Here is a 26,930-nt window from a genome sequence, read left to right as displayed (position 1 = left end):
GACAGCAGCTGCCCAGGGAGGTACTACCATCCTGCCAAGTGAGTGTAAAACAGAAACCTGTAATTGTTTTACATGATGGTAGGATTGCTGGTGTCTTCTTTCTGTCTCATAAACATGCAAGATTTCAGGTACGTCTTGCTACTTCTGCTTATACTTAGGTCACACTACACATACATGTACACGCGTATATATACACACCCCTCTGGGTTTTCTTCTATTTTCTTTCTAGTTCTTGTTCTTGTTTATTTCCTCTTATCTCCATGGGAAAGTGGAACAGAATTCTTCCTCCATAAGCCATGCGTGTTGTAAGAGGTGACTAAAATGCCGGGAGCAAGGGCCTAGTAACCCCTTCTCCTGTACAAATTACTAAATTTAAAAAGAGAAACTTTTGTTTTTCTTTTTGGGCCACCCTGCCTTGGTGGGATACAGCCGGTTTGTTGAAAAAAAAAAAGTTATTCAATATTTGCATTAGGTTAGATATGAGAAATTTATTGATCTGTGAGCATTTAATTATGAGGTCCTAAGGCTAGGGGAGTAACACAGTGAGTAATGATATTCTGAGGCAGTAGAAAGTGATTTATTAACTATGTAGGTAAAGTTAAATTAAATACTGTGTAATTAGTTTTGGGTGGTCTGAGTCACTTATCAATCTGCTGAAAACCCTCCATATAATGGACTAATTGAAGAGGGGGAAATAGTGTGGTCAGTAATGACAGTTGTGGTGGATAAACAAGAGAGTGTTTTGTCATGATTGTAACAATAATGGACAATGCTGTAAACCACTGGATTTTGTCCACTGTTTCCAAATTGACTGACCCTATGGATTGTTTTCCATATTTCCAAAGTTCATTATATGTAGGGTTTACTGTATGTAAAGACTAAGATAAATGGTAAGTAATCTAGACCATGAGACTGAATCCCAGTCACTCTGCTGAACTGTTACCTTTATTCATTATGAAATTTCAGTATACTGTGTAAAATTCTTTAACAGGTGATTGTAGTGTGTATCCATCTCCATCCTAGGATAGTATGTTTGCAATCCTGGAATATATTTATTTTGACTGATATTTTATTTGCATTAGTTTAAATTGATTAATACTAATGTGCTTCCCAAAATGTTTATACCTGTTACTGTGTTATTATGTTCATGAGTCACTACTGTACCATCCTTAAGCTACACTTCTATTATGTTGTGAAGAACATTTTTATGTCTTCTTCCTTAGTATAAGCTTGACATGTACAGTAAATTGTTCAGCATTTAACATTATCAGGTAGTCTTGTTTAATCCAGAGAGCTCTGGAAAGCCAGTACCTCAGTGCAGCATTGGTCACTACATGGTACACAAGAAGGGAGTATTAAAAAAAATGATTTTTTTTTAACACATCGGTTGTTTCTCACCAAGGCAGGGTGATCCAAAAATAAAGAAAAACCCAAAAAGAAAGAAAAACCTTTCATCATCATTCAACACTTTCACCATCACTCATACATAATCACTGTCTTTGCAGAAGTGATCAGATACGACAGTTTAAACGTCCCTCCAAACTGCCAAAGTCCTAAACCCCTCCTTTAACCCTTTGACTGTTTTGGTCGTATATATATGTCTTACGAGCCAATGTGTTTGACGTACAGTGGACCCTCAGGTAACGGCGGCATCAGCTAACGCCAAAATCGGATAGCGGTGCATTTTTGCTAGTGAACTTAAGGCCAGCAAAGGTTGGTTTGAGAGATTTAAGAGTCATAGTGGCATAAACAGTGTGATAAGGCATGGTGAGGCTGCCAGTTCTGACAAAAAAGCAGCTGAAAAATATGTGCAGGACTTTAAGGGGTAAATAGAGGCTGAAAAATTAAAACACCAACAAGGGTTCAATTGTGATGAAACAGGCCTGTTTAGGAAGAAAATGCCAAACAGGACATACATTACATAGGAGGAAAAGGCACTCCCAGGACACAAGCCTATGAAAGACAGGCTAACTCTCATGTTTTGTAGTAATGCTAGTGGGGATTACAAAATGAAGCCTTTACTAGTGTATCACTCTGAAACTCCCAGAGTGTTCAAGAAAAACAATGTCGTCAAGACTAAATTGTGTGTGATGTGGAGAGCAAACAGTAAGGCATGGGTCAGTAGGGACATTTTCCTTGACTGGTTCTAAGACGTGTTTAGCCCCAGTGTGAAAAAATGCCTCCTGGAAAATAAATTGTCACTCAAGTGCCTCCTGGTAATGGACACTGCTCCTGCTCATCCTCACGACTTGCAAGAGCAAATTGTGGGGGAGTTGAGCTTCATCAAAGTGAAATTTTTGCCTCTTAATACCACTCTTCTCCTCCAGCCCATGGACCAGCAGGTCATTTCAAACTTTAAAAAGCTGTACACCAAAGCAGTGTTTCAAAAGTGCTTTGAAGTGACCTCAGACACTGAACTGACCCTTAGAGAGTTCTGGAAAGATCACTTCAGTATCCTCAGTTGCATAAACCTTATAGGTAAGGCTTGGGAGGGAGTGAGTTCTAGGACTTTGAACTCTGCTTGGAGAAAATTGTGGCCAGAATGTGTACAAGAGAGGGATTCTGAAGGGTTTGGGGCTAACCCTGAGGAGCCTATGCCAGTTGTGGAATCTACTGTGGCATTGGGGAAATCCATGGGGTTGGAGGTTAGTGGCAAGGATGTGGAAGAGTTAGTGGAGGATGATGATGAAGAGCTAACCACTACAGAGCTGAAAGAGCTTCAGGTGCAACAGCAACAAATCACAGCTCAGGAATGTGCTTCAGAGGAGGAGGAGGAGGAGGAGGAAGAGAGACTGAGGAAGTTGCCTTCATCAAAGATTAAGGACATTTGTGTAAAGTGGGTTGAAGTGCAAACCTTTATGGATGAAAATTATCCTGACACAGCTGTTGTATGCCATATTGGTAACACGTACAATGACACTCTTTGTGTCCCATTTTAGGGAAATCTTAAAGAGACACCAGAAACAGAGCTCTCTGGACAGACATTTTGTGCAACAGGGGTCCAGTGACTCTCAAGCTGGTCCTAGTGGCATTAAAAAACAAAGAAGGGAGGTAACCCCCAGAAAAGGACTTCTTACCTGAAGTCTTTATGGGAGGGGATTCCCCTTCCAAACAATAGTACACCTCCATAAAGCCCCCTCCTTCCATTTCATCACTCATCAATAAGTCCACAATAAAGGTAAGTGTCATTTCAGTATTGTTTATTGTGCATGTCTCATTGTTTTCTGTGTAGGGAAATATATATTTCATGTAAAAAAATTATTTCATTTAATACTTTTGGGTGTCTGGAACGGATTAACTGGATTTCCATTATTTCTTATGGGGGAAAATTAATTCAGTAATGTCCAAATCGGTTAAAGGCAAGCTCTCTCGAATGGATTAATTCCGTTACCTGAGGGTCCACTGCATATATACTCAAAAATTCTAGCAGCTTCAAATCAAGCAGGATAAAGCTGATAGGTCCACATGTGAGAGAATGGGTCTGTGTGGTGTGCGCAGTATAAAAAAAATCCTGCAGCACTCAATGTATGAGAAAAAAAAAACTCTAGCCTTGTTTTTGATTAAAATACCGACTTTGAGGTGTATTTTCATATAGTAATTATGGCTGTATTCTTGTTTTCTTGGTCTCATTTAATAGAATGGAAAACACATTATAGAAACAGAAGCGATTTTGATTGGTTTTACTATGAAAAGGATCTTGAAATGGAGCTCAATGACGTCGTTGTCCAATAAATGTCCAATTAGCCATTCTAATACGTAGTCATGAATGGGTTGAGGTTATTTATACAATTATTACAATACTGCAGTAGTCTGCATAACAGTATATCTTCTATTTTTTGTGTGAATAAAAATTCAAAATAGAAAACAAGAGCATTATAACAGGGGCCTGGAGACGTGACTGATGAACAGAGAAAATGTTATTTTAGTGCCAGAAATGTCTGCATTATTCATTCTGGAACCTATTTTGAAACTCACATACAGTGGAACCTCAAATATAGAACTTTCTTCGGTCCAGAAGGCTGTTCAAGTGTCGCTACTGAACGAACATATTCCCATCAGGAATAATGTAAATTAGATTAGTCCATTTCAGACCCTCAAAAATACACTTATAAAAGCACTTACAAAAATACACTTACATAATTGGTTGAGTTGGGAGCAGTTCGATTTTTGGGGTTCCACTGTATTTTTTAATTTGCATGAAATTGGCCAAATTGCCAATTTTTGACCACTTTATTGGGTAGTTTAAATTGGTAAATGGGCAGTTTCTTGTACTCAATCGATAGAACAAATAGAGTTCTAAAGAAATAGCTATGAGTTTGGTGGACTGGAACAACGGAAATGACCGAAAACAGGGCTCAAAGTGGGCAAAATCACTGATGTGTAAATGTCACTAACTTTGCGAGAGCGTAATTCCGTAAGTTTTCCATAAAATTTCATACTTTTGCTGTCATTACCATTGGGAAAAGATTCTCTATCATTTCATAAGAAAAATAATTTTTTTTTCAAATATTTTGCGACACCAGGAGACACCTCAGGATTTGGGGTTGCGACAGACAAAGAGTTAAAGCACAGGGATTATACTTCCCACTTCCAGAAGTCAAGTCCGGCTAACCAGTTTCCCTGAATCCCTTCACAAAATATTACCCTGCTCACATTCCAACAGCTCGTCAGGTCCCAAAAACCATTTGTCTCCATTCACTCCTCTCTAACACATTTATGCATGCTTGCTGGAAGTCCAAGCCCCTCGCCCACAAAACCTCATTTACCCCTTCCCAAGGATGACCCCTACCCTGCCTTCCTTCCCCAACAGATTTATATGCTCTCCAAGTCATTCTACAGTGGTCCCTCGTTTTTCGTAATTAATCCGTTCCTGGAGCCGTTACTATAAACGAAATTTACGATTTGTGAATCAATTTTCCCCATAAGAAATAATGTAAATACAATTAATCCGTTCTTGACACCCAGAAGTATTAAAACAAAAAATTTTTTTACATGAAATATACATGTAGTACATAAACAATACAATGGGAAATGATGAATGAAACATTAACAGCATAACACTTACCTTTATTGGAGATTCTTCTTAGTGTATGGGAGACTGGAGGAGGAGAGAGATTGGATTGTTTACAGTTTGGAAGGGGAATCCCCTTCCAGCAACACCTCAGATACCAATTGCTTCTCTGGGGTTGCTTCTCTTCTCTGTTTCTTAATGCCACTAGGACCACCTTGAGAGTCACTCTAGTCCTGTTCGCAAAGTAACTGTGGAGAGAGCTCTGTTTCTGGCGTCTCTTTAACACTTCCCTAAAATGGCCCAATACTTTGTCACTGTACATATTTCTCACCTTCTTTACCACAGGCTTGGCACTAGGAGCTTTCTTTGGAGCAATGGTAGCTTATTTAGTGCTTGCAAGCACTAAAATGAGTGGAATATTATGAAATATTTTGTAGGAGCACTTGAGGGGACCTTCACTCACTGGTAAACAATGCCAGACTGGCTGGGTAGGGAGGCCACCCCGGCTCACACCGTGCATACGCGTCCCGGACGAACTACTATTCGCGAGTCAACCTATGAAAAGTGAGTCCATGTTTTTACGAAAATACCCCTATGATTGGCGAAATTTACGATTGCCGAGAACTACGAAAAGTGAGGGACCACTGTACTTTGTTCCCTTCTCTCTAAATGACCAACCCACCTCAACAGCTCCTCTTCAGCACTCTGACTAATACTTATAGTAACTCCACACCTCCTCCTAATTTCTACACTACAAATTCTCTGCCTAATGTTTACACAACACATTGCCATTAGACACAACATCTCCACTGCCTCCGGCGGCCTCCTCGCTACAGCATTTACAACCCATGCTTCATACCTATACAAAAGTGTTGGTACCACTATACTCTTGTACATTCCCTTCTTTGCCTCCAAGGATAATATTCTGTCTCCACAGATACCTCAATGCAACATTCACCTTTTTTCCTTCATCAATTCTATGGTTTACCTCATCTTTCATAAACCCATCTGCTGACAAGTCAACTCCCAAATATCTGAAAACATTCGCTTCTTCCATACTCCTTCCCTCCAATATGATATCCAATTTTTATTTATCTAAATCGTTTGATACTCTCATCACCTTACTCTTACCTATATTCACTTTCAACTTTCTACCTTTACACACACTCCCAAACTCGTCCATTAACCTTCGCAACTTTTTCTTTAGAATTCCCGAAAAGCACAGTATCATCAGCAAAAAGTAACTGTGTCAACTCCCATTTTGTATTTGATTCACCATAAATTAATCCCACCCCTCTCCTCAACACCCTAGTATTTACTTCTTTTACAACCCCATCTATAAATATGTTAAACAACCATGGTGACATTACACATCCCCGTCTAAGACCTACTTTTACTGAGAAGTAATCTCCCTCTCTCTTACACACCCTAACCTGAGCCTCACTATCCTCAAAGAACCTCTTCACAGCATTTAATAACTTACTACCTATTCCATATACTTGCAACATCTGCCACATTGCTCCCCTATCCACTCTAGCCACAATGAATTATTGCTATTATTATAATTAGGAGGAAGCACTAAACCCATAGGGATAATGTAGCACTTGGGAAATTGGTGGGAATCAGATTTGATGCAAAAAAGAGGAAGATATACCTACTTCCTTGCATCAAGAGCACTTCACAGATACACCTACCTTGAAGGGCTTGAACTATAAAAATAAAACTCCTCATCACTAAAGCAGTTTTTTCTGGTTCACCCTTTTTACAAAAACAAATATGAATAATACTTAAAGAAATACAGCTCAGTTTCTCATATGAGTTGGGCTCAGTGTGATTTACTGTCATTTTTATTTAGCATGATTTGTTCATCAAATACATTCATTTTTGTGACTGATATTTAGGTGCATGTGTGGTATGCTTTTACAGTGGACCCTCAATCAACGATGGCATCATATAACGTTAAATCCGACTAGCGATACATTTTAACGCAAAAATTTTGCCTCAACTAGCGCTAAAAACTCGACCAACGTGATTCGTTCCTTTCGAGACGCATCCACGTGTGGCCTGAGCACACCTCACTTGTCCCGTGGGTGCCAGTGTTTACAAGCCAGCCAGCCACCGCGGTCGCATCCAAACATACAATCGGAACATTTCATATTATCACAGCGGTTTTAGTGATTGCACCTGCAAAATAAGTCACCATGGGCCCCAAGAAAGCTTCTAGTGCCAACCCTGTGATAAAAAGGGTGAGAATTAGTATGGAAATTAAGAAAGATTTTGAAGGGTTTGGGGCTAACCCTGAGATGCCTATGTCAGTTGTGGAATCCATTGTGCCTACTTCAAAGATTAAGGAAATGTGTGCAAAGTGGGTTGAACTCCAAACCTTTATGGATGAAAATCACCCTAACACAGCTACTGCAAGCCGTGCTGGTGACTATTACAATGGCAATGTTATGGCCCATTTTAGACAAATCTTAAAGGAATGGGAGGTACAGTGGACCCCCGCATAACGATGGCATCACATAGCGATTTTTCCGCATACCGCTTACTTTTATCGCAAAATTTTTGCCGTGCATACCGATTAAAAACCCGCTCACCGATTTTCGTCCGAGACGCGTCCAATGTGCCCTCACATGTGCCGCCCGTCCCATTGTTTACCAGCCAGCCTCCGCGGTAACATCCAAGCATACACTCGGAATATTTCGTATTATTACAGTGTTTTCGGTGCTGTTTCTGGAAAATAAGTGACCATGGGCCCCAAGAAAGCTTCTAGTGCCAACCCTGTGGTAAAAAGGGTGAGAATTAGTATGGAAATTAAGAAAGATTTTGAAGGGTTTGGGGCTAACCCTGAGAAGCCTATGCCAGTTGTGGAATCCATTGTGCCTACTTCAAAGATTAAGGAAATGTGTGCACAGTGGGTTGAACTGCAAACCTTTATAGATGAAAATCACCCTGACACAGCTGTTGCAAGCCGTGCTGGTGACTATTTCAATGACAATGTTGTGGCCCATTTTAGACAAATCGTAAAGGAACGGGAGGTACAGAGCTCTATGGACAGATTTGTTGTGCGACAGAGGTCCAGTGACTCTCAAGCTGGTCCTAGTGGCATTAAAAGAAGAAGGGAAGTAACCCCGGAAAAGGACTTGCTACCTCAAGTCGTAATGGAAGGGGATTCCCCTTCTAAACAGTAAGAAGATAATGCTCTCCCCTCCTCCCATCCCATCAATCATCACCAGATCTTCAATAAAAGTAAGTGTCATGTAATTGTGCATGCCTTTTTCAGTTTGTGTGTATTAAAATTAACATTTCATGTGGTAAAAAAAAATTTTTTTCATACTTTTGGGCGTCTTGCACGGATTAATTTTATTTCCATTATTTCTTATGGGGAAAATTCATTCGCATAACGATTATTTCGCATAACAATTATCCCTCTTGCACGGATTAAAATCGTTAACCGGGGGTCCACTGTACTAAGCTCTATGTACAGATATGTTGTGCGACAGAGGTCCAGTGACTCTCAAGCTGGTCCTAGTGGCATTAAAAGAAGAAGGGAAGTAACCCCGGAAAAGGACTTGACACCTCAAGTCCTAATGGAAGGGGATTCCCCTTCTAAACACTAACACCATCCACACTCTCCCCTCCTCCCATCCCATCAATCATCACCAGATCTTCAATAAAGGTAAGTGTCATGTAATTGTACATGTCTTCTTCAGTTTGTGTGTATTAAAATTAATATTTCATGTGGTAAAATTTTTTTTTTCAATACTTTGCGGTGTCAGGAACAGATTAATTTGATTTCCATTTTTCTTATGGGGAAAATTAACTCGACTAACGATAATTTCGACTAACGATGAGCTCTCAGGAACGGATTAATATCGTTGGTCGAGGGTCCACTGTATTTCTTTGGTGCAAATCGATCATGAAACATGGACTTCTTTTATGACAACCATTTTCATTTTCCTTGGCACAAGACCCCTAAATTGAAAACCAATCATAGGATTTCATTCAAAATGTGTTCACTAACTTTTCAGTGCCCAATCTATTTTCTTTCTGTAGTATTTCTGATAAACAAAAAATTGAAGACAATCAGAATGATATTTAACCCTTTGACTGTTGCAACCCCAAATCCTGAGGTGTCTCTTGGTGTCGCAAAATATTTGGAAAAAAAAAAATAATTTTTTCTTATGAAACGATAGAGTATCTTTTCCTGATGGTAATGACACCAAAAGTATGAAATTTGATGGAAAACTTATGGAATTACACTCTTGCGAAGTTAGTGACCTCAGTGATATTTACGAATCGGCAATTTTGCCCACTTTGAGCCCTATTTTCGGCTAATTCCATTGTTCTATTTCTTAATAACTCCATTTGTTCTACTGATTGAGTACAAGAAACTGCCCATTTACCAATTTCAAATATCCAATAAAATGGTCAGAAATTGGCAATTTAGCCAATTTCACGCAAATTAAAAAATACGCCAATTTCAAAACAGGGTCCAGAATGAACAATGCAGACATTCCCAGCTCTAAAATAACATTTTCTCTGTTCATCAGTCATGTCTCCAGGCCCCTCTGATATTACTCTTGCTTTCTATTTTGAATTTTTATTCACACAAAAAATAGAAGATTTACTGTTACACAGACTGCTCCAATATTGTAATAACTGTATAAATAATGTCAACCCATTCATGACTGCATATTAGAATGGCTATTTGGGCATTTATTGGACAATGATGACATTTGTTTTCTCTTGAACATCAGCAAAAATCGAACATTTTCCCTACTTTGAGCTCCATTTCAAGGTCCTTTTCATAGTAAAACCAATGAAACTCACCTCCATTTGTATAATATGTTTTCCATTCTATCAAATGTGACTACGAAAACGAGAATATAACCATAAAAACTATATGAATATACACCTCAAAGTCAGCATTTTAATCCAAAAACACGATTGAAGGTTTTTTTCTCACTATGCACTGCTTGCTGCAGGATTTTTTTTATACTGCACACATTGACCACACAGACCCATTCTCTCATATGTGGGCCTACCAGGTTTCTCTCGCTTGATTTGAAGCCGCTAAAATTTTTGAGTATATATGTCAAACACACTGGATCGTAAGACGTATATATACGACTGAAACAGTCAAAGGGTTAAAGCAATACAGTACAGTAAATCTAACATACTGAAAAAATAAGCAAAAAACAAAAAATTCAATACTGGTATATTTTGGAAATCTGGCGCACCCTCCATTAGAACTGGATAATCGATAATTTATAGTATAAACAAGACATTAACAAATAAGCTTAATAAATGGTAGATTTTGCCAAGTAATAGGAGAAATATTAGTATTACCAAATAAATACCGGTATTAACCCTTTCACTGTTAGTGCTGTAGTACTACGCCATGAGCTCAGCTTCCTCAGATACGCTGTCAGTGGTAAATTTGGGCCTAGATATGAGAGAATGGGTCTATGCAGTAAGTGTGCACCATATAAAAAAAAATTCTGCAGCACACAGTGCATAATGAGAAAAAACTGAGACTGTTTTTGGTTTAAAACAGCAATTTTGCGGTGTATTTTCGTATGGTTTTTATGGTTGCATTCTGGGTTTCTTGGTCTCATTTGATGGAATGGAAGATATATTACAGAAATAGAGATGATTTTGATTGGTTTCAGGACTGAAAATAGCTTGAAATTGAGTTCAAATTAGCAGAAATGTTTGATTTTTGTTGATATTCAAGATTAAACAAATCACATCTCATCCAATACACGTCCAACCAGTAGGTCTAATATGCATTTATGAATGCACTGATATTATTTATACAATTATTACAATAATGCATGACAGTAAATCTTCTATTTTTTGTGAATAAAAATTCCTTGCGAGAATAAAAATCAAAATGGAATTCATAAGTAAAACCTGGGAACATAACTAATGAACAGAGGAAATGTTATTTTAGTGCCAGGAATGCCTGCACTGTTTATTCTGAACTTTATTTTGAAATTTGTGCAAAATTGGTCAAATTACAAATTTCCACTGTATTGGGTAGTTCAAACAGTTGACTGAGTGATTTCTTTTCTCAATCGATAAAATGGAAGACATACTAGCAAAACAGCTAAGAATTTGGCCTACTGAAACAATGGAATTAGCCTAAAATAGGGCTCAAAATGGGCAAAATAGCCAATGCATAAGCATCACTGAAACAGCAAAATATGTGAAAGCATAAGTTCATCAATTTTCCATCATATTTCGTACTTTTTGTTTTATTACTGTCAGAAAAGATTCTCTATTATTTCATAAGAAAAAATAACAAATTTTTTTTTTGAAAATTCTTGGATGCTTTGGATAAGTTTCAGATTGGGCATCTGAACAATGAAAGGGTTAATGAAGAATATCTTCTATTCTAACATCTAACACTTCAAACATGTTACCCTCTTCTTTATTCCTGTACTAATACAAAATTTTACATATGTATTACTAAAAATAACATTCATCCTATACACGTCTGTTTATTATTAACTTTTGAAAATCAATAGATATAATACCTGTGGTTGGTTTCTGAGGTGTCCTTCAAGTGTGGCATGATTTTCATTAATCACTGAAGTTCTACCACTTTCCTCAGATGAGTCCCTTGCACACATTACTGAGGTTGCAGACTTGGGTCTAGTTGCTTTCTTATCAATCAAAAGTAAAGATAATTTGTCACTGGCATGACTGGTTGATGGGTCAGATCTGGATGAGGAATGTGTAGCTGAATTTTGCTTTGAATTTACATTCTTGTGGTTTTTATAGCCATCTATATTACCAGTTTTAATTACTTTTGTTTTAATGGGAGTTTCTGCATTATATGGCCTAGATGAGCTAGTTGACTGTGAGTGTGGACAATGCTTCTCGAACCCACAGCTTCCAGCTGCAGCATTATGGTAAATGTCACTTTGAACTTGCTCTGCTGACTCATATTCTTGAGTGTGTAGGGATGAGTTTACAGATTCCTGGTGACGCTTTGTTTCTTCACTCTCTTGTGAATATGTCTGTTGCTGCTCAATCAGAAGAGATGCATGTGACTGTGACCTCGGTGCTGGTATTGGGCATTTCAGCTTTGATGGTTGTTCTAAACTACTTCGTCTTCTGCTCATGTCAGAAGACAGCTGGTGATCAGCAGATTTCCACTGATATTCCTTGTCACTAACTCTCCTAGGATTTACTGGATTTTTTGACTCAATTATTTTGGATGCCTGTAATGATAAAATTTTAATTTATTGCAACTTTTTTTTTTCTAACATGCTGGCTGTCTCCTATTGAGGAAGGGTGACCCTAAAAAAGAAAATTTTCATCATCATCCACACTATCACTGTCTTGCCAGAGGCATGCATATGACAGTTTAGACATCACTCTAAACAGCAACAAAGTGGGAGTTATCAGTTACTCTTTGCTGATGACACAGTTCTCTTGGGGGATTGTGAAGACAAGTTGCAAAGGTTGTGGGATGAATTTAGGAGAGCATGTAAAAGAAGGAAACTAAAAGTGAATACAGAAAAAAGCAAGGCAATGAGGGTAATAAAAAAAAAAAGAGGAGTCTAGGCAATGATAGACTGAATATCAGATGGGAGGGGGATATATGGATGCAACAAATGTATTTAGATCTTTGGAAGTAGACAAGACAGTAGATGGGTCTGTGAAAGATAAGCCTTAAATGGCAAGTGGTGCATTGAGGAATCTGTGGAAAGCAAATCTATGGGGACAAAGAAAAAAGGCAATGTACCAGAGTACAGTAGTACCAACACTATACTCTGGTACATTTTCAACATAGCAGTGAGAAGGAGGCTTGAGGCAGCAGAGCTGTTTGTCATGTCTGAGCAATGCATAGTGTGAATATCACACGGAGAATTTAGAGTATAGAAATTAACAAGTGAGATCACCATGGTTATAATTCAGATGGCTGAGGAGGGGCTGTTGAGGTGTTTTGGGTATGTAGAGAAGTTGGAGAGGGATAGAGTGAAAAAAAAAAATGTATAAATCTGAAGTGGAAGGTAGGAAAGGTAATAGTCATCCAAGGAATGGTTGGAGGGAGGGGTAAAAGAGGCTTTGAGTTTTAGGGGCTTGAGCAACCACCAGTTAGAAAGGGGTGAATGGAGGTAAGTGGTTTTTTAATGGACATGCTGTTGGAGTGTAAAAAGGTAACTTCTATGAAGATATTCAGGGGGAAACAGGCTACCTGGACTTGGGTTCTGGAGGTGGCAAGGGTAGTGCCTTCACTCTGAGGGAAGGGTTAAAATGTTGCAGTCAGAGGGCAATATGAATTGTGGTGTCAGCACACTTCTGAAAAGACAGGGTTTGAAGGAATGATGGTAAATGTGTTTTCTTCTTTGAGAAGGGGTTAAAAACAACTTTGAGTTTTAGGGGCTAGAGCATTCAGCAGGTTTATGTGAATATGTTAGACAGGAGCAAATGGAGACAAATGGCTTTTAGTGGATGTGCTGTTGAACTGAACAAGGTAAATTAGATTATTAGCTAATTACTGTGCTAAAGATCAAAACACACCACAACAGACTCAATGAGTGACCAAATATCACTATTTGCAGCATTAACTACTGTATCAATTAAATTTAGAATTTTACTGGATTAAACAGCCATCCTGGGTTTCTTTACAGAAGTATCTTGGAATATAGTGGAGTAAATACATTCATATTAGGTATGTATACCAAGGAATCACAGACATCTAAAAAAGAAGCCAGGTAACATTGAGAGAGTGGAGAGGGAGGAGCCATGAGTGAGAAGAATTTGGTTTGAGAGGTATTTGCCTAGCAACAGCCAGTAGGCCTGCTGCGATCCTCTTCTGTTCTTTGGGTGGCTTGTAGCTTGGTAGGGAAAGCTCTCACTTCACACGCTGAGGGGTCAGGGTTCAATTCCCAGCAAGGGTGAAAACATTGGGCATGTTTCCTTACATCTGTTGTCCATGTTCACCCTCAATAAAATGGGTACCTCGGTGTTAGTCAAGTGGTATGGGTTGCATCCTGAGACAAAACTGACCTAATTTGCCTGAAATGCTCTACATAACTTTCTATATAGTAGTATGTCACTGATGTCAGTGAGGCCTGTATACTTTGTACATGTACTTGCAGAAATAAAGATACGGTGGTACCCCGAGTTTCGGCCATAATTCATTCCAGAAGGCTGTTCTAATGCTGTTACTAAACGAATTTGTTCCCATAAGGAATAATGTAAATTAGATTAGCCCGTTTCAGATCCCAAAAATACACTTACAAAAGCACTTACAATAATACACTTACATAATTGTTCGAGATGAGAGCTGTACGAAACTTGGGGTATCACTGTATTATTATTAATATTAGGGTCTAAGTGGGTAATCTTGTGATGGCCATCTCCGGTATATCAACATTCTGTTTGCCAAAAGTTTGGATGTGCCAAAATTGCTCAGCTTATGTGAGATGGTGTTAGTGACACCAATTAAGGCAGCCTTTATGTATAATGATCATAGTATTGCCTTTGTCCTAAACAGAGATGGTTTTGGACACCTCACGAAATGGAACGAGGCCAAGCTAGTCACTCATGAAAATGATTTATGCATACAAAAATGAATGAGAGACCTTAATAGCTATCACTATCACCATCCCACTGAAAAACAGCAGTTTCAGCATATGCAACCTCTTGGCAAACAGGATGTTACTCACATGATACTCACCCAGAAAAAATTAACAGCAGGCCTACTTGCCCATTAAAAGCAGATACCTCTCAAATCAAACCCTTCTTACTCATAGTTCTACAACTGCCAATACCTACTCCACCCTCTCACTTTGTGTCACCTGGCTCCCACCACTAGAAATTCTCCTTTCTTAGTTGTCTCAGTATTAGGATTAAAGAAACCACTTGAGGTGAAATGTTTCCTTTAATAACAGTCCTGAACTGCATATAGCCACCTTTATTCACATAATATGACTAATGCTAACATAATCTATGTCAATGACATAATTATTAAAACTTTTAAACTAATACTGTACAGTTTAAAAAAATTAACTGATTGTCTATGTCTTTCTGTCTGTCTGTCTGTATGTATGTATGAATGTATGGACTAAGGGTAACAGAAAAAAAAATATGTCATCCACCTTGGGAACAAAATCCTGATAATGCTGCGATGCTGCTAGGACCCCAACAGTTCGCATATGCTGGGCGATAACTTCCTCACAAGGGCGTTGCAAATTAAACCAATAACTCATTGTACCAACCACCTGTTCATACCAAAGATTTCATTAATATTATATGACTTCATAGATGTACTCGACTGCAATAAAAGCTAGTGTTAAGCCTCAAAATTAATGTTCAAAATGCTGACCTGTATATCCCTTACTTGAATTTTTCACTGCCTGCTCAAAAATAAAGACAGGCAAGAGTAAATCAGTGCTTCATTGGCAAGTAAATACTACACAAGAGTGTTATTGATATGATTTAAAAAAAAACTATGAGGTACCTATGCTGTACTATTATCTATTTCAACTTTTGAATTCTGGGGGTCTTTTAAATTTGACATAGCTTAAGGCCTCGAGAAAGCAAAATCCAGCCTTGAATGTATGACACAAGTTTGCTCACAAGCTGAGTCACTGTCTGGTCTATAGCCTCTGAAGTACTACCAAAACAAGATAATGACCCCAATAAGCTTTAATGTGTATTTTATATACAAAAGAGAGCATTGATATCACACACACACAGGGTATTATTGGTAGCAAAGGGGTCATCACATAAAAGCAAATTAGCATATGGTGAACTAGCATAAAGCAAGGGATTACTTTACTTACAAAAGAAAAAATTCCCATGTATCCAAAAAGTTTAGTGATATACAACTGATTAACAGGAATGCCATGGTACTGTACCTCTCCTGGTTGTAAGTGGAGCCCAACAGGCAGGTGCTGCACCTCTGCATCATCAAAGGCCACCAAGACTTGAACAGTGCCATGAAGGGTGTTGCGTGGGTGATCTAGAACCTCACTGAAGCTCAAATAACATTCACCAACTTTAGCTGGATGACCCGAATCCAGAAGAATATACACAGAAACTGTAAGAAAAACCTTTCATGCACAAGTACTCAACTTTAGCTGGCTGACCTGTACATAGAATATACAAAGAAACTGCACAAGTACTAAATGAAATGTTTATAATACAATGGAATAAATTTACAAAGCCTTAACCCTTTGACTGTCGCAGGCCCCTTTCTGAAACTGTCATCTATGTCGATAAATTTTTGGAAAAAATCAATTATTTTTTCTTATGAAATGATAGAGAATCTTTTCCCGATGGTAATGACACCAAAAGTATGAAATTTGGTCGAAAACTCACGGAATTAGGCTCCTGCGAAGTTAGAGGTCTCGGCGACATACGTATACGCATCGGCGATTTCGCCTACTTTGAGCCCTGTTTTTGGCCAATTCTTTTGTTCCAGTTGACCAAGCTCATAGCTATTTCTTTAGAACTCCATTTTTTTCTATCTACTGAGTACAAGAAACCGCCCATTTACCGATTTGAACTACCCAATAAAGTGGTCAGAAATTGGCAATTTGGCCAATTTCACGAAATTAAGAAAGATGCCAATTTCAAAATAGGGTCCAGAATAAACAATGTAGACATTCTTGGCACTAAAATAACATATCCTCTGTTCATTAGTCATGTCTCTAGGCCCCTCTTATATTATTATTGCTTTCTATTTTGATTTTTTATTCATACAAAAAAATACAAAATTTACTGTTATGAAGACTACTGCATTATTGTAAAAATGGTATAAATAATATCAGTGCACTAGTGAAAGAATATCAGACTCCCCAGTTGAAGTGCATTGGACGTGTGGTGTGATCTGCTTACTCCTGAACATTGGTAAAACTCGAACATTTCCGCTACTTTGAGCTCAATTTCAAGGTCGTTTTCATTGTGAAAGTAATCAAAATCATCTCTACTTCTGTAACATGTTTTCCATTTTATCACCAGAGACCATGAAAACGAGAATACAACGATAAATACTATACGAAAATACACCTCAAAGTCGGCGTTTTAATACAAAAAAACGGTCTTTTTTTTTCTCATTACGCACTGCGTGCTGCAGGATTTTTTTTATGTGGTGCACACTGACCACACAGACCCATTCTCTCACATGTGGGCCTACCAGCTTTCTCCTGCTTGACTGGAAGCCGCTAGAATTTACGAGTATAAATACGTCAGAAACAATGGTGCGTAAGACGTATATATAGGACCGAAACAGTCAAAGGGTTATTAACAATACATTACTTATTGAGGAAGAACAGCTGCAGTGCACCTTATAAAATATATAAATCACTAGAAACAATAATACAATATTGAGAAACTTCTCAAACCTGGGCATCTATTAAATTATAATTGTTTACCTACTGGGAGGGGTAGCCAATACTTCAAAGCCAAATGAAAAAAAAAAAAACTGGATTTGAAACTTGAGATGAACAAGTTACATTGATGACATATTTTTGCAAAGGTCAAGTTTGGAAACAATCATGATTATGATAATTACAACATATGTATGCGGCATTTTAACACTTTTGCATATTTACTGTGATTACCAGCATGATTAGACAAAAAGACAGTCTTTCCACTTTCAAAAATACATTACTAAGTTTTTTTTTTCATCAAATCGGCCATATCCCACCGAGGCAGGGTGACAAAAGAAAAACGAAAGTTTCTCTTTTTAACTTTAGTAATGTATACAGGACAAGGGGTTACTAGCCCCTTGCTCCTGGCATGTTAGTCGCCTATTACGACACGCATGGCTTATGGAGGAAGAATTCTGTTCCACTTCCCCATGGAGACAAGAGGATATAAACAAGAACAAGAACTAGTAAGAAAACAGAAGAAAACCCAGAGGGGTGTTTATATATATGCTTGTACATGCAAAAGGAGAGCAGATGATAGAGTGGGAGAAGCACTGTCAAGAAATTTTAATGAAAATAAGAAAAAATTTTGGAGTTAAACAAGTTAAGAAAGCCAAGGGAACAAATGGATTTGTCAGTTAAAAACAGAGTAGGGAAGTTAGTAGATGGGGAGATGGCGAGAATATTTTGAGGAACTTTTAAATGTCGACGAAGAAAGGGAGGCGGTAATTTCATGCACTGGCCAGGGAGATACACCATCTTTTAGGAGTGAAGAAGAGCAGGATGTGAGTGTGGGGGAGGCATTACGTAGAATGAGCGGTTAAAGCAGCTGGAACTGATGGGATCATGATAGAAATGTTAAAAGCAGGCGGGGACATAGTGTTGAGTGGTTGGTATTTTTGTTTAATAAATGTATGAAAGAGGGGAAGGTACCTAGAGATTGGCGGAGAGCATGTATAGTCCCTTTATATAAAGGGAAGGGGAACAAAAGAGATGGTAAAAATTATACAGGAATAAGTTTACTGAGTATACCAGGAAAAGTGTATGGTAGGGTTATTATTGAAAGAATTAGAGGTAAGACAGAATGTAGAATTGCAGATGAGCAAGGAGGTTTTAGAGTGGGTAGGGGATGTGTAGATCAAGTGTTTACATTGAAGCATATATGTGAACAGTATTTAGATAAAGGTAGGGAAGTTTTTATTGCATTTATGGATTTAGAAAAGGCATATGATAGAGTGGATAAGGGAGCAATGTGGCAGATGTTGCAAGTATATGGAATAGGTGGTAAGTTACTAAATGCTGTAAAGAGTTTTTATGAGGATAGTGAGGCTCAGGTTAGGATGTGTAGAAGAGAGGGAGACTACTTCCCGGTAAAAGTAGGTCTTAGACAGAGATGTGTAATGTCACCATGGTTGTTTAATATATTTATAGATGGGGTTGTAAAAGAAGTAAATGCTAGGGTGTTCAGGAGAGGGGTGGGATTAAATTATGGGGAATTAAATAGAAAATGGGAAGTGACACAGTTACTTTTTGCTGATGATACTGTGCTTATGGGAGATTCTAAAGAAAAATTGCAAAGGTTAGCGGATGAATTTGGGAGTGTGTGTAAAGGTAGAAAGTTGAAAGTGAACACAGAAAAGAGTAAGGTGATTAGGGTATCAAATGATTTAGATAAAGAAAAATTGGATATCAAATTGGGGAGGAGTAGTATGGAAGAAGTGAATGTTTTCAGATATTTGGGAGTTGACGTGTCAGCGGATGGATTTATGAAAGATGAGGTTAATCATAGAATTGATGAAGGAAAAAAGGTGAGTGGTGCATTGAGGTATATGTGGAGGCAAAAAATGTTATCTATGGAGGCAAAGAAGGGAATGTATAAAAGTATAGTAATACCAACACTCTTATATGGGTGTGAAGCTTGGGTTGTAAATGCTGCAGCGAGGAGGCGGTTTTAGGCAGTGGAGATGTCCTGTCTAAGGGCAATGTGTGGTGTAAATATTATGCAGAAAATTCGGTGTGTGGAAATTAGGAGGTACGGAGTTAATAAAAGTATTAGTCAGAGGGCTGAAGAGGGTTCGTTGAGGTGGTTTGGTCATTTAGAGAGAATGGATCAAAGTAGAATGACATGGAGAGCGTATAAATCTGTAGGGGAAGGAAGCTGGGGTAGGGGTCGTCCTCGAAAAGGTTGGAGGGAGGGGCTAAAGGAGGTGTTGTGGGCAAGGGGTTTGGACTTCCAGCAAACGTGCGTGAGCGTGTTAGATAGGAGTGAATGGAGACGAATGGTATTTGGGACCTGATGAGCTGTTGGAGTGTGAGCAGGGTAATATTTAGTGAAGGGATTCAGGGAAGCTGGTTATTTTACATAACCGGACTTGAGTCCTGGAAATGGGAAGTACAATGCCTGCACTCTAAAGAAGGGGTTTGGGATATTGGCAGTTAGGAGGGATATATTGTGTATTTTTATATGTATATACTTCTAAACTGTTGTATTCTGAGTACCTCTGTAAAAACAGTGATTATGTGTGAGTGAGGTGAAAGTGTTGAATGATGATGAAAGTATTTTCTTTTTGGGGATTTTCTTTCATTTTGGGTCACCCTGCCTCGGTGGGAGATGGCTGACTTGTTGAAAAAAAAAAAAAAAAAATGCAAGTGTGGTGTGACCTAAGTGTAAGTAGAAGTAGCAAGACGTACTTGAAATCTTGCATGTTTATGAGACAGAAAAAAGACACCAGCAATCCTACCATCATGTAAAACAATTACAGGTTTCCATTTTACACTCACTTGGCAGAACAGTAGTACTTCCCTGGGCAGCTGCTGTCTACCAACCTATTACCTAGGTATCAAAAATTGTATGATTACAAATTTTTACTACCATTATAAACTCTTTAATTTCACAACATACAATCATAAAATTTTATTGCTAACTCTCTTGATTCATCTACACTTCAAAAGGTCAAAGCATATTTCCATTTCTCTGAAACAATTTGAAGGTTTGGAGCCTTATTAAAATTTGGTGTTATGATTTTTAAGTGCCTTTCACTAACATTTTGATAAAATCATTATAATTATTACTACTATATGAAGCATTTTTAACACACTAGCTGTCTCTCACCAAGGCTGTGTGATCCAACAATGGAAATACATTCACAATCATTCATTCAATACAGTGGAACCTCTACTTATGAGTTTAATCCATTCCATGACCTTGCTCGCAACTGGATTTGCTTGTTTGCAGAGTCAATTTTCCTCATTTAAATTAATTGAAATGGAATTAATTCGTTCTAGTGGAATTCCAGGCACGAGAAAATACTTTAATAATTTCCCTAATATCAACTCTACAGCTTATTTATCTATCACAATTCATGTAATATGACATAATAAACAATATTAATAATACAAAAACATGATATATACACTAGAATGAATAAAATACACATCAATAGGTAAGTGGCTAGTGGTGGTGACAGCAGCCATTGTTGTTGTTTACAGGGCCACCACAGTGGCCATTCCTGCTCCTGACTACATGTGTAGAGAACCTAGAATAACCCAAAAAAGTCAGACTTATAAGTACTACACTCTTAATGCTTCACTTAATTGCTACACTCTTGATGCTACACTTAATTGCTACACTCTTAATGCTACACTTTGCCACTGCTGCTTCATGTTGTCTGCCACTGCTACCTCATGATGTCTGCCACTGCTGCTTCATGTTGTCTGCCACTGCTACCTCATGATGTCTGCCACTGTTGCTTCATGTTGTCTACCACTGCTACCTCATGGTGTCTACCACTGATGTCGCCAAAGAATCGAACATTTCTGCTATTTTGAGCTCAATTTCAAGGTACTTTTCATCGTGAAACCAATTAAAATCATATTTATTTTTGTAGTATATCTTCCATTCTATTACAAGAGACCAAATAAAACGAGAATACAACCATAAAAACCATACGAAAATATAGCGCTAAGGGGAGGCTAATGGCTGAGAAGTGAACTTCGTTATTTACGGTCCGATTTCTTTCATTTTTGGTGTACATTAACCCCTTGACTGTCGCAACCCCCAATCCTGAAGTGTCTCCTGGTGTCGCAAAATTTAAAAAAAAAAAAAATATTTTTTCTTATGAAATGATAGAGAATCTTTTCCTGATTGTAATGACACCAAAAACATGAAATTTGATGGAAAACTGACGGAATTACGCTCTCGCGAAGTTAGCGACCTCGGCAATATTTACAAATTGGAGATTTTGCCCACTTTGAGCCCTATTTTCGGCTAATTCCATTGTTCCAGTCATCCAAACTCATAGCTATTTCTTCAGAACTCCATTTTTTCTATCGATTGAGTGCAAGAAATTGCCCATTTACTGATTTCAACTACCCAATAACGTGGTCAGAAATTTGCAATTTGGCCAATTTCACAAAAATTAAAAAATATGACAATTTCAAAATAAGGTTCAGAATGAACAATGCAGACATTCCTGGCTCTAAAATAACATTTTCTTTGTTCATCAGTCACGTCTCCAAGCCCCCTCTGATATTACTCTTGCTTTCTATTTTGAATTTTTATTCAAACAAAAAATAGACAATTTACTGTTATGCAGACTACTGCAATGCTGTAATAATTGTATAAATAACATCAACCCATTCATGACTGCATATTAGAATGGCTAGTTGGATATTTATTGGACAATGACATCATTTGTTTACTTTTGAACATGGGCAAAAATCAAACATTTCCCCTACTTTGAGCTCCATTTCCAGGTTCTTTTTATAGTAAAATCAATCAAAATCACCTCTATTTCTATAATATGTTTTCCATTCTATCAAATGAGACCAAAAATACAACCATAAATACTATACGAAAATAGACCACAAAGTCGGCATTTTAATTAAAAAAATGGTCGGAGTTTTTTTTTCTCATTATACACTGCATGCTCCAGGATTTTTTTTATATGGTGCACACTGGCCACACAGACCCATTCTCTCACATGTGGGACTACCAGCTTTCTCCTGCTTGATTTGAAGCCGCTAGAATTTATGAGTATATATACGTCAAACACGGTACCTCGTAAGACGTATATATACGACCTCGACAGTCAAAGGGTTAAGAAGCATCTTTTCATCACACACTGCCCAAGTTTCAATAAGATAGTCCAACAAATAACTGAGATCCAATTCCCTAGATCAAGAGCAAGAGCCCTCTCACCAGTGTCAATTAACCTCCCTTGAGGCCTGCTCGCATCTGGAAATTTTACTGCAAAAAATCAACTGAGCAGCTGCTCATATCTGGAAAAACTCGCACGTGGATGCACTCGTAAGTAGAGGTTCCACTGTACCAGTCTTGTCAGACATTCACAAATATCATAATTCAAATGCCCTCCTTCAAAGAGCAGACACTGTACTTTCCATCTCCAAGAATCAGATCCAGCTAACTGGTTTCTCTGAATCCCTTCACAAATGTTACCTTGTGTACACTTCAACAGCATGTTAAACAATACAAACCACTCCTAAACTAACATGCACACACAAGCCTGGATACTCAAGCCCCTAGCACACAAAACCTCCTTTAGGGGGGAGTGAGGGATTATATTTTTTTTTTTTTTGTTTTCAACCGATTTATTTTATTTTTGGTGTACTTTTAGAGGTGCATATATAGTTTAATGTGACAAAGTTTCAGTATGATTGGCCAACAAACAACATAGAAAAAAAATATTAACATAATTTTGATATATGGCAGCATCCCCTGACAAATTGGCACTACGAGTGGCACTTCCGACATTCCCAACTGTTAGAATACAACTAGCACGAATCTTTTACGTTGCCATTTCATCTAATATATCTTATTATCATGGTAAAAAAAAAATACATTTGACAGAATTTTTGGCATTCACCAAAATATCTGCCTTTTACCCCCCACAAAATCAAAAATATTTGAGATATTCCAAAAAATCCATCGTTAAAAATTAAAACACACTTTGTTTTATATTGTCTGTGAAAATCATTTCAATACAATCATTAATAATGGTTGAGGTCCGCGAAATAAGTGAATAAGTTACTTCCGAGATATAGGCCTAGAACGCCGGTAGGCCTACCGTCAAAAAAAAAATTTTCTTTTTTCGCGAAAATCGCGTTTGTTTCGGTGTATTTCTTAGTAAACTGATGTTCTAGTGCAGTTATCCTCTTCAAAACATCGTTTTCTCTCACTCACAGACCAAACAATACAACATGGAGACGAGGAGTAACTTTTTTATATCGAAATATTGCTGGTGGACTCTCGCTATATTATGGCCTATTTTATTCAGTCTAGAGTATATAACATGTTTGTTTGTTATTTACAGTGATTATTATATCATATTAGATCAATTCTGATAGATAAATAAGCCGTATAGTTAATATATAAGCTGATATAAGCGTAATAATGAAGTGATTTCACCTGGCACTCTCTGGAGAGGGATCACTGCCGAGTGTACCTAGGTGCTTCCCGATAGGCTAGACGTCTATTGATAAGCTCCAACTACTCTTATATGATGCCAAATAATCAATTACAGTGGACCCCCGCATAACGATGGCATCGCATAGAATAACGATTACTAAAAATTTTTGCCGCGCATACCGATTAAAAACCCGCATACCGATTTTCGTCCGAGACGCGTCCAATGTGCCCTCAGCCAAATGTGCCGCTCCGTCCCATTGTTTACCAGCCAGCCTCCGCGGTAAATCCAAGCATACACTCGGAATATTTCGTAATTAAATTTTCGGTGCTGTTTCTGGAAAATAAGTGACCATAAGAAAGCTTCTAGTGCCAACCCTGTGGTAAAAAGGGTGAGAATTAGTATGGAAATTAAGAAAGATTTTGAAGGGTTTGGGGCTAACCCTGAGAAGCCTATGCCAGTTGTGGAATCCATTGTGCCTACTTCAAAGATTAAGGAAATGTGTGCAGAGTGGGTTGAACGCAAACCTTTATAGATGAAAATCACCCTGACACAGCTGTTGCAAGCCGTGCTTGTGACTATTTCAATGACAATGTTATGGCCCATTTTAGGAAAGTCTTGAAGGAACGGGAGGTACAGAGCTCTATGGACAGATTTGTTGTGCGACAGAGGTCCAGTGACTCTCAAGCTGGTCCTAGTGGCATTAAAAGAAGAAGGGAAGTAACCCCAGAAAAGGACTTGCTACCTCAAGTCCTAATGGAAGGGGATTCCCCTTCTAAACAGTAAGAAGATAATGCTCTCCCCTCCTCCCATCCCATCAATCATCACCAGATCTTCAATAAAAGTAAGTGTCATGTAATTGTGCATGCCTTTTTCAGTTTGTGTGTATTAAAATTAACATTTCATGTGGTAAAAAAAAATTTTTTTCATACTTTTGGGCGTCTTGCACGGATTAATTTTATTTCCATTATTTCTTATGGGGAAAATTCATTCGCCGCCACCATACCTGATATAAATGACTATAATTTCTTGTAGAAACGTTGTAGAACATTGATTCTTGTACCATTGTGTTGCCAAAGAGTTAAGCTATTTTTCTATATGAATAACTCATTTTCATAAATTTTCTAATTTTTCTTGAGAGCGCTTGAGAGCACTCCCCCCTATTTACCTTTCTCCAGCACCTACCCCTCCTTCCCTCCAACTCAGATTCATGCACCTTCCTGTTCATCCTATTCAGCTCCATCCTTTCTAAATACTCAACCACCTCAACAACTCTTCTGCCTTCTAAAACATACTTTTGGTAACCCACATCACCTTAAGAAGGAATAAAAAGGCACAATACTGTAGTGGAACAACACACAAATAACCCCACATAGGAGATTGAAACTTAGAACGATGCTTCAGTCCGACTTGGGCCATTAACTAACATGAAGGAAAGGGAGCCAGAATATAAAAGAGAGGGAGGTGGGAGATGAAAGAGGTAGAACAGGAAGACAGTGTTAGAGAAGAAATTACCTAATTTTAATCCTCTGAATTCTTTGTGTAATATTCAAACCAAACAGTGCTCTCAAAGATGACATTTCAACTGCCTCCAGTCTCCTCCTCTTTGTTGCCTCACACCCATATAAAAATACAGGTATCACTATACTTTGGTATATTCCCTTTCTGGCCTCCAGAGATAACACACCCATATAAAAATACAGGTATCACTATACTTTGGTATATTCCCTTTCTGGCCTCTAGAGATAAACTTTTTCCTTACCACAGATGCCTCAACATATCACCTACCTTTCCCTTGTGTGTTCTATGATACACCTTGTCTTTCACAGACCCATCTGCCAACACATCCACTCCCAAATATTTTAATACATTTGCTTCCTTCACACTCTCTCCCTCCAGTTTGAAATTGAATCTTTCATTATCTGGACTTTATTGCTGCTCTCATCATCTTGCTCTTTTTTATGTTCACTTTTAATTTCTGTCTATTACATACCCTACCAAAAATCTTCCACCAACCTTTGTCATTAAAGGCATTATCAATAGAAAGACACTTATTTCAAATTCATAAATGGTGTGGTATGCCATAAAATATTCCAAAAATCCTAATTATACAAAATATGTTAAATAGGAGCATGGGCATGGGGCTAGTAATCCCTTCTCATGTACAAATTACTAAATGTAAAAACTTTATGAATGAATGTTTTCTTTTCCAGGTAACCCTGCCTTGGTGGGGGACAGCCAATGTGTTAAAAGAAAAAAGAAAATGTTAAATACTATGTAGATTTCAATAATCTTCAGTGCCATATTTTTTTTTTAATTTTTCAAAATATTTTGTGGAATTTTCCATAATGTATGTGAATCATTGCATTTTAACATTACCTGTGACATTATCATCACGTAAAGAAACAAGATTTCTGAAGTTCATCTGAAACTTGTAAAGAGCTGAATAATTGTAGCGAGCATCAATACCAATGGCAACATTGGTATGCTGTAAAGGATCTTCCAGTGAGAATGGAACTGTCCAGGAAACAAATGTCTTTAACAGATTGAACTCGGGAGCTTCGAATAGAACTTTGTCAATATGAAACTCTAGTACATTGTCGTGTTTTCCAAGGTTGACTGTTCGTGTCAGGTTGTGACCCAGATCATCCAATTTTTCCTTCAAGCCTTTGTCAGTAATCATCAGCATCTGATGTTCCATTTTCTCACAGCGTTCATCTCTCCTTTTAATTACCTCCTGCAAGTTCTTGATTGTCAAGAGGAAATCAGCTTCCTTCTCTTGAGATTCTTGAGTAACTTTTGCTACCTGAAATGAAATCTACATTAGTTTTTCAAGAAGTATGCAAGATGTAATTAGTTACTGAAGGGGTGTTACCATATGTGAACAGAAATAAATAGGATAATAATGACCATAAAAGAAAGAGCTAGACTAACTTCAATTTTAAAGCATGAAGCAGTTTTTTCACTGCCACATAAACATTACACTAAATGCATATGCAATACATTTATTTCATATTAATGCTTCTAACTGGGTGTAGTAGAAATAATACTAGCCAGTGATCATTAGTTAGATAAGAATGAACACCAAAAACA

General features: G+C 37.9%; 1 protein-coding gene across 12 annotated transcripts in view; it reads right to left on the bottom strand.

Moving 5' to 3' along the window:
- Window positions 1-26,930, bottom strand: part of LOC128686323 (protein fantom) — a 286,463-nt gene that overhangs the window by 60,433 nt on the left and 199,100 nt on the right. For 11 of the 12 annotated variants that reach the window (XM_070085930.1, XM_070085936.1, XM_070085933.1 and 8 more), the window contains 4 exons: window positions 26,217-26,643; window positions 15,898-16,079; window positions 15,136-15,258; window positions 11,557-12,246 (listed from right to left, as the gene is read on the bottom strand). In XM_070085930.1, the coding sequence (XP_069942031.1) occupies window positions 11,557-12,246; window positions 15,136-15,258; window positions 15,898-16,079; window positions 26,217-26,643 (1,422 nt within the window). The remainder of the gene's footprint in view (window positions 1-11,556; window positions 12,247-15,135; window positions 15,259-15,897; window positions 16,080-26,216; window positions 26,644-26,930) is intronic. The other variant, XM_070085938.1, reaches the window with a different exon arrangement.

This window comes from Cherax quadricarinatus, chromosome 17 (genome assembly GCF_038502225.1).
Source record: "Cherax quadricarinatus isolate ZL_2023a chromosome 17, ASM3850222v1, whole genome shotgun sequence".
Taxonomy (NCBI): domain Eukaryota; kingdom Metazoa; phylum Arthropoda; class Malacostraca; order Decapoda; family Parastacidae; genus Cherax; species Cherax quadricarinatus.
The sequence above is the reverse complement of the archived record's forward strand: the minus strand, read 5'-3'. Positions and strand labels throughout refer to the sequence as shown.